Raw genomic sequence first — 9427 nt, 5'->3', positions numbered from 1 at the left:
TTTACTTATACTAACGTTATGGTGCAAAAACCAAGAAAAATGCTTATTTGGGCCCTTTTTTGGCCCCTAATTCCTAAAATGTTGGGACCAAAACTCCCAAAATCAATACCAACCTTCCTTTTGTGGTCATAAACCTTGTGTTAAAATTTCATAGATTTCCATTCACTTTTACTAAAGTTAGAGTGCGAAAACTAAAAGTATTCGGACGACGACGACGACGACGACGACGACGACGCCAGTATGATAGCAATATACGACGAAAAATTTTTCAAATTTTGCGGTCGTATAAAAACTACCCAGAATAATAATAGGCTTACAATCAATCAAAATCATCTATCTGAATAGCATGCAATCTAGAATAGTTGTGAATAAAGAAATAGAAAAAAGATAAACAATCTGCCCTTATTATCAACATCCCTAGATGAGATAAAAAAATAAATAAACAAAATGTACTCATTTCATGGTTTTAATCCAAAACAACACTTTGAGCCACATTCTTTGCATATAACATTTCATATTCATTTTCAATTTTTCATTCAGTTCGTTGTCTTTCAACTTCTCTACACATAAATAAAACTGTACAGAATTATCATACCCAATCACAGGAATACAGTTGTTATTATTCAAAACATTAAAAACAGATGATAAACTTTAAAAACATACTCCTAAGAGAGAAAATGCTTTCAACAAAAATGAACACAAAATTATAAATCTAATTATAAACCAAAGGAGTATCTCCCCAAATATATCATTTTGACCAAGACAAATTAAAGTATGTCATACTACCTCAAGTGAATGTTTATAATGATTGATAAACTGAACAACAGATAAACATGTATATTTATTTATCAGGCAAAGAAAAATGTACATAAAATACTCTGCTTTAAAAAAAAACAAAAAACAAAAGAACTTTTATTTCTCCAAAGTTCAGTGCAGTTTAAGAATAGTATGTCCACAAAATTGCTGAAAGGTATTGACATAAAGTATTCTTTTCAAAACATAAAAGATATATACAGCGAACCATATAAAAAACCTCCTAGTATATAGATGCATTGACTGTTCTATAAAAGTAGAATATTTTGGAATGATTTACATTTAATGGTGATTCCTAAATTTAGACAAAATCCCCAAAATTATCCTCTGGTTTGAATTCAATGAGATCAGGATCTGCAAAAGTAGCAAATAATGAATAAAAGTTCAAACATGATTTGCCCTATATATTTTGGGAAATATCAACACTAATTCTGGAAAAATAAGTCAACTGACAGAACATTTTCAAGGGACATTGGTATCCATATATGCAAGCATTTACTTTGTAAATATTACAAAATTAAATTTTTTATGCATATGATTTAGTATCAATGATTGAATTGAGCAACCAAAGCAAAACTTGTATAATGCATTTTCAAGCTGTAACAATTCAAATTTCAAAGTGAGTATGTGCATGAAAATAAAAATGCTTGTATAACTGTACAAGTGTTAAAAACTACATTTTAACCATTTCTCATATAAATCTAAAAAAAACGAAAAATATTTTATCATACCTGTAGTTTTTACTTATATAATATAGATCTTAAACCCAACAATGATCCTGAACAAAACTATTGGCAGTATTACCAGTATAAAATGACTTTTAGCCAATACAAATAAATACATTTCTAATGTTGAAAATCTCAACAAAATTTGTTCAGAATTTTCATCCACAAACATATTTAAGAAGAATGTTGCTTTGGTTGATGATTGCATTACCAATTTATTAAAAAAAAAGATTTTTTCAAAGATAAGAAATTAATGCTTTTATTTTTTATCTAATCAAAATCTATGGAATGAACTGATCTTAAAATACCCCTTAAATTATTTTGAGTCACAAAACAAAATATGTATATTATTTCTGTTGATACACTACAATATATGGTGTTTTTGAAATGCAAATCAAATATATAATATCTCAATAATAAAATTGAATTCTACAAATAATTCTACATATCTAAAGTGTGACGAGATTTTCTTGAAAACAGATAAGCACTATAAAATGAGCATCCTATATCAATCTTCCTGAAGCAACTATAAATATATAACAATTGAAAACTTGCATGTGTTAAATCAGTTTTCTTGCAAAAGGGCAATTCAAAGTTAAAATTGGCCTTTAATAATGCAAGTTTACCTTTGTCTCAACTGAGCAATTTATATTTCAACACCAAAACATTTCATCTTAATAAAGATTCTTGATCAAATTAAAACATAATTGACCATCTTTCAAAAAACAAAGTACTTGTTCTGGTTATAAGAACAATTTTTGGTTACGATATAATGTCTTCTGTATTTCATATTTGTTTAGTAAATATTCTTTTGCAAATTTTCTTTTCATCGTGTGTTTTATAATGGATGTGATAACTTGTCTATTACCTCTAGTTATTTTTCAGTTTTAAAAATTTTAAATGAAAAACCTATAATTTGGATAAAAATTAGATAAAACACATTTTAATTGTTCAAATCTTGTATACCAATATAAACATTTAAACAAGATGTATCAAATCAGTTTTTTGAAATTGATGAAAAAAAAATTAAAACTATTTAAACAAAAATTATTATTCATAGAAGAGATCATAAAATACACAATTTCTTCCATCTCACCAACAAGAGAGGTAGAGGTTTAGGAATTCATATTTTGAAAAAAAAAGTTTTTTTGGTCATAACAAAATCCAAACAAAAATAAATGACACAAGAAAACTGAATGAGACACACATTTTTAACCTTTTTTTCGAGGAAAAATCCTCCATACCATCACATTGTCCACCAACAAATTTTAATTTTTTGTCTAGTAAGCAAATTATAATTCTTTTTTGCCTATGAAGCAAATACTTGTTTATGTCTTTACTGTAATTTATAAAGCCATATTGAACTGCACAGAAAATCATTTGGTTGCACCAAATATGAGCCCTATCAAAAAAAATCTTCCAAAAACTGATATATATATCTAACTTTATTTCTACTTTCTACTGTTATCTAATAAATTAAATATCAAGATATATATAATATATTCCAAACTAGTAATTTACACAATTTATATACATTAATCTCTCTTAGACTAGCAAAAGAATCCAAAACAAAGCAAAGGGGATATCTCTAAATGCTAAAGGATATTCCTTTTTACATATATCGCATAAATTTTTTGAAACATATATTAAGATGGCAAAAGCATTGTATAATTTTGATACACCTTTTCTAGTTATTAAATTTTTATTTTCATGGTTTAGGAAAAAAAGAAATAAATGTATACACTTTTGTGTAAGTTTTAAAATGCTTAAAATGATTTTTCAAAATAGTTCAAATTTTAAAGCTTGGTTATAGTCTGTACTTTAATGCCCAATATTTTAATCCTGCCTCTGAATAAAACATTAACCAGGTATATATATATATATTTTTTTAATTCTACAATTATTACACAGGCTTACTAGCCTCAAACAATTATGCTTTGCAATGTTTTTGATAAAAATACAGAAAGATTTTTTTTCTTCCTCTCAAAATCATTTTATAGAAATAGATATTTTCTCTTCATCAAAGAGACCAACTTTAAGAAGTCAATGATGAAACTTTCAATTAGTAGCTTGACTAAGAATGCAAATAAACATGTTTTTCTTCAATATACATGCTTTATTTATTTACTCTGAAAATAAAAAATCTAAATCTTCTTATCAGATGTTTTTTTATCTTAAAAGAAACCAACCAACATCATTTCACCATAATGCTGCCTCCATATTGTTTAAAAAATGCATTGTGGGTAAATAATTACTCATTTGTATATAACAAATAAAAGCATAGCATTGTGGATAAACATTACTTACTTTCAAGCAACTGGTTCAATACATTACAAATAGTAAATATATATCAGAAGATTAAACATAGTTTGCATGGTCTTAAACACAATACTATTACCCATAATCCTTCAGTTTCTGTAGCATAGCAACATATATTTAGGCAAGCCTAAAGGCAGGTTTACAACAGAATACATTACATAACCTCACAAAACATAACAACCTTTTTGTAGAAAAAATTAAAAAAACAACAATCATCGATTCAAGATTTATGTTTCTTATGAAATAATTTATTAAACACATTCTTCTTTTTTTCTTTAGGTTTAGTCTTTTCTTCAATGCTATGATTTGTAAGCAAATGAGCTGAATTATTCAATTTTTCTAAGTTTGCATCTGATTGGCTACGTTTTCCAAAAGGCACGTTCTGTCTTAAAATATCTTGGTTCTTTATATAACCCAGTCCTCCGATAGTATCACTGTAATGCTTGCTGTTCCCTAATATATTCATTGATTGGGAAACCTTCATAGGTTGGTAACTAGGTGGTGCATGTTGCTGCTGTAACACACTTTCTGGGGAAGGTGAATTGCTACAAATTCAAAAAAACAGTTAAAATGATAATAATAATAAACATTTATCAAAGAGTACCATATTAGTTAAAACTAGTGAGTTCTTAATCTGGCTGTAAAAGGAAATTCATGGGATATCAAGACTAAAAATGTGTATTATAACTTAAAAATTGTGAATGCAGATTATGAAATCTTGATTAAAAAGAAGTCTGCTTTGCTTCACTAACTTGTGATATTAACTGACTTTTTTCATACGAAACTGTTGACTTGCTCAACAGTAACCTGGTCACCTGAGTCAATACTTATATTCAACATTGTGACCTTAGAGGGTAGGTACCTTACTTAAAGTCATAAGAAACCTCAATTAAAAAAAAATTAATGCATATGTTTTTTATAACTCAATGGATAGTTTTCATTATAAAACTTATGTACATATACTTTTTTCTGAAGAAAATTCTTTAATTTATTCATATTTAGAAGAAGTTTACTTATTTGAATTGCTTCCTTCCAGCAAGCAATTCCCCCGGACATATTTTCCGTATGCAAGGTGACCTTAGTGTGACCCATCTCGTAAAAATCCGGTGACCACAATACGCATGGATGTCCTTAAAATAAACTATTATCTGAATTAACATGTTAAACACGTGCTCAATTTCCATGCTTTTTTGTTTATTTTTTGTCAATTGTTGACAAACAGGTGACAATCGTTAAACTTCGGCTTCAAAACACGAACTTTAATTACCTGCCATATTTTCACAACAACACTGACCGATTGAAAAAAAATTGACGATTATACGAAATTTACACAAAAAAAATGATAAATTCGAGCACAGAAGACTAAGTTTATGATGTTTGTATGCATTGGTTCAAGAATTGGAAGAACATTATTTTTCACCGGTCACTCGTTTCTTATGACTTTAAGTCAAATTCATTCTGATAAAAAAAAAAAGCTTAAACCCCACATACTTGTCTAAATGAAAGACTGGTTTATCTGGTAGACTGGTATCTGGGGGTGTCTCCGTACTATTGCTAGACAGGTCATCACTTTGATGTGACTCATCAGAATGTCTCTTTTTTGGAGTCCGTGACCTAGGTAATGAGCTACTGCTACCCAACTGTCCCATTGAATTTTTCAGATTGTTTGGTAAATTGTGTGGTCTCAATGGTGTACTGGTTCCTGGTACAGGGTACCCTGAAAATAAAAATAAATAATGTTAAAATAACAACATTTTGAAAATCTTGTTTTCAAATCGAATTCCCCATAACTTAAAAATCATGAAGATGAAGATTTCCAATAAGAAAACTCTCTACAACAAACCATATTAAAACATTGAAGTAAGGTTTTTTACACAGTACAAATAAAGGCTCTATAATATTTTTCCTTGGTTATGACAAAGATTTTTTTTTCCATTTCTGCAGGATTTTTTTCATCAACTTTTTATCAACAACTTATTCTTGCATATAATCAGTACATCAACTTTATTTAACAAATAATTCATGGGTACAATAATTAATCATGGTATAAAATTATTTTTAATATAAAAAATTAAATGTAAAAATAATAAATGAAAATAAAATGTTGGCATGCATTTTTTTACACAAAGAAAGGCATTCAAGGAGGAGAAATAAATTTTTATCATCAAGCTTGGTGCACTCTTCAAATGTAGCAAAGAACTCAAAGTTGAGAAATAGTTTCGTATATTTTTATTCGTCATATGATTTGTTTATGTCACCTTCAAGGTAACCTCTGATATTATGACCATTATGGCCCTTTCAGTTGAAAAGAGAGATCGACAGATACCTCAACTTACAAAATCAAAACAAATAATTCAAAAAAAAACACTTAGCAACTACAAAACATGTGTGTATTACTCTTTGCTGTGTATAGTTAGTTTTTTTAAACAAACCAGAAGAGATTGCTGTGAAAAATTACAAGAAACAATTTTTCACTATTATATCAAATGATTTGAATACCATAATTTCCAGTATGGATAGTTACAAGGAATAATTCAACTAACATGGATAAAGATTTTTCAAAAGAAAAGGTGACATCTTCACTATCATTTAAACAATCACAAGAAAATCTACAAGTGTCCAATTAACAACCAATTTATTTGATTATAACAGTAAATGGGGAAAAGACTGTTATTATTTATCACAGTCACTAACAGTGGATGAAAATGCAAGTTAAATGTCAATGTTGAAAAATAAGTGAGTTCAGGTCTGTTTTGTATTAAGATGATCAGGCTTTTTTGTCTTTAAACTGTTTGTAAAGTTTTTAACATTGGGCTACCTAACTCTCTTTAAACTTTTGTTTTAATGCTCTTTTTCTAAAATGATTTCACTTTTTTCCGGTTTTGATGGGTATGGAAACAATTGTTTCTCGGTTTCCTAGTTTAAGGAATACCCATTATTCATTTTAATTATCACAACAATAGTTTTGAAATCTTGATCCATTTAAACTGCCAAATTACATAGAGCAAATGCTTAAGCTACGCCCTTTTAAGTTGTTATTGGGTAACAGCTATTAAAGCTAAAATTTGTAGAGAACAAGAAACAATTAAGTTATTTTTAGAACAGACAATAACTATCTTGCAGCATATGCTAAATATGCAACAATATGCAAGCTGATATAACCAAACAGGCAAATAAAATCATTAGGAAATGCATTATCAAAATTTAAATAAAAATAAGATGCTTCAAACAGATTTCAATCCTATACCAAAATAAAATAAAATGTAAGGAATGCTAGAATTACAGCCATCTTTTCCAAAAATCAAAGCTAATACTGGTATGACAAGAAACCAGTCTTACTTGGCTGTGCCACCATATTAGTTTCTGACCATCTTCGGAACAACTTTTTCTTATTACATGTATTTGTTCTGGCTGGTTGGCAATTTACAGCTGTGTCAATAAGATATTACAATTATTTTTAAATAAATCAGCTACATATTAAATCAAGCTAAGAAATGAAACTTAAAAAATTATTTGAAATATTATATATTGAAAATATCTGCTATAAACAAGCCACTAACAGAAAGAACATAGCTGATCATGAGAACAGATTGAAGCTCTTAGAAAATTTGTTTCAACATGTTGTCCATTGTTTATAAGACAATAACATTGACCATAAATTATTTCATGTTTACATTTATGTAATATTTTTTTAAACGCATATTTAAGATTTCTAACTAACTGTAGTCTTTAGTTAAACACTGAATATTGACCTCTATACAACAGCTATATGTCTTCCTTATGTTGTGAGGTTAAATTATTGTTTTACTGATATACCACATTTTGTTTGATTCATCTTTTAAAAGTCTCTTTGCAAAAAAGGATATAATATCATTCAATTGCCATTAATTTTTCGTTATATCAATTTAGAGGAATCAAAATTTTATATGATTGTAAGTAATCAAGTATGCTCTAGTTAACAACCTTCCATTATCCTGGTACCTTGATAATTAACTACTCACAACTTGACTGTGTTTTTCTACAGCAGTTGGCTAAAAATTCTGACCAATTGTTCAGTTTAGCTTGATAAAAAAAATTGCAAATTTGGTTCGAATTTTGAATAAAATTCTATAGGTGGAGGGCAACAATTAGTCACAGAAATTTGTTATTTGATTATACATGTACAAAGTTTTAGAATTTTGTATACATTTTGTTTATGCCTGATTGCAATATTTTAATCTTTGATTAAGGATGCAATGTTTATTAGAAGCAACATTTACTCATATAACTAATTATAATCCGTGGTTATTGTGCTTTCATATAAGAACTGTTATGCACTAATTTTACATATAAATATAGTATAATGAGTGCAAAATGAAAATTTGTAAATATTCTTGAAAAATATAAATAGTGTCAAACATCTTTATTTTCCCTTTATCTTCTTCCCAATATACACAATTAAAATTGTTGTCACTGTTTCTGACAATAAAAAAATATTCAATTCACTTAATTAATAATCAAAGCTTTGAGATTTGCAAATAAGTTGTCTCATTGGCACTCATACCACATCTTCCTATATTCAAACCTTAAAATGCAAAAACAAATTCAAACATTTTAAAAATCAAATGATTACTTCCTAGAGGCAGCATTCTAAAAGCAGGAACGTTTGTGTCAGAAGTCCAATGCAATAACCACTAAATCATGGCTCTCTTATTAATATAATAAATTTTCCTAAAGGTTATAACTTATCAAAAATATTTGATTATTACTGATATTTGAAAAAAGACAAACTCATTACTGATATAAGACTATGATACAAGTTTCATAAATTCTGGCAGGAACTGTACACATGAGAACCCTATGCATGGTAAATTCCACAAAATCAATACTGTAAACCAACTTATTTTCGCGAGCGATTTATTTTTCACGACATTCGCAAGTAGAAAATTACGCGAATATAAATCATCGTGTATATGTCAATCTTTGATCTGTTCTTAATAAACTTCATCAAGTAGATCGGATAATCGCGAAATTAAATAGCCGTTAAGTGGTCAAGAAAGGGTAAAATGCAAAATAAAGTATCCACTTTAATAAGTTGGTTTACAGTATTACGAAAGGGTATAACTTTTTAAATAATTAATCATCTCTGAATTTTAGATTCTTGTAAGACATTGAAGATACATATCTTTTATAAATTTCTTAAAAATTTGGCAAAAAATGTACACATGAATGCGCAATCAATGCAATGTTTTATATGTACAATCTTCAAAGGGGCATTACTCTTAACTGATTGGCACTGATTTTCAAACTAGTCTAAGACATTGTTGATATAAACTTATCTGGCAAGAATGGTACACATGAGAGCTCTAACAACATTGGACAGATAGACAGACTGACAGATGGACACACACACAGAGACAGGCAGACAGACAGACAGACCCACAAACAGTTAGACAGACAGACACCTTTATTTCTATGTCTCCCACAACATGTTGGATCATGTGAATTGGGAACAATTATTCCAATATTGATAGTAATTAGAATAAAAAATTTAATACATGTAATATACACAGTAAAATTGAAAAAAATCA

General features: G+C 28.2%; 1 protein-coding gene across 5 annotated transcripts in view; it reads right to left on the bottom strand.

Moving 5' to 3' along the window:
* Nucleotides 1-2763: 2763 nt before the first annotated feature.
* Nucleotides 2764-9427, bottom strand: part of LOC134695623 (stromal interaction molecule 1-like) — a 50839-nt gene continuing 44175 nt past the window's right edge. For 3 of the 5 annotated variants that reach the window (XM_063556930.1, XM_063556929.1, XM_063556931.1), the window contains 2 exons: nucleotides 5349-5574; nucleotides 2764-4402 (listed from right to left, as the gene is read on the bottom strand). In XM_063556930.1, coding sequence (XP_063413000.1) covers nucleotides 4078-4402; nucleotides 5349-5574 — 551 coding nt within the window. In that variant the 3' untranslated portion in view covers nucleotides 2764-4077. Of the gene's footprint in view, nucleotides 4403-5348; nucleotides 5575-7196; nucleotides 7287-9427 lie in introns of all 5 variants that reach the window. The other 2 variants (XM_063556927.1, XM_063556928.1) reach the window with 1 other exon arrangement.

Source organism: Mytilus trossulus, chromosome 14, assembly GCF_036588685.1.
Source record: "Mytilus trossulus isolate FHL-02 chromosome 14, PNRI_Mtr1.1.1.hap1, whole genome shotgun sequence".
Taxonomy (NCBI): Eukaryota; Metazoa; Mollusca; class Bivalvia; order Mytilida; family Mytilidae; genus Mytilus; species Mytilus trossulus.
Note: the sequence above shows the minus strand (reverse complement) of the source record. Positions and strands in the feature narration are given on the sequence as shown.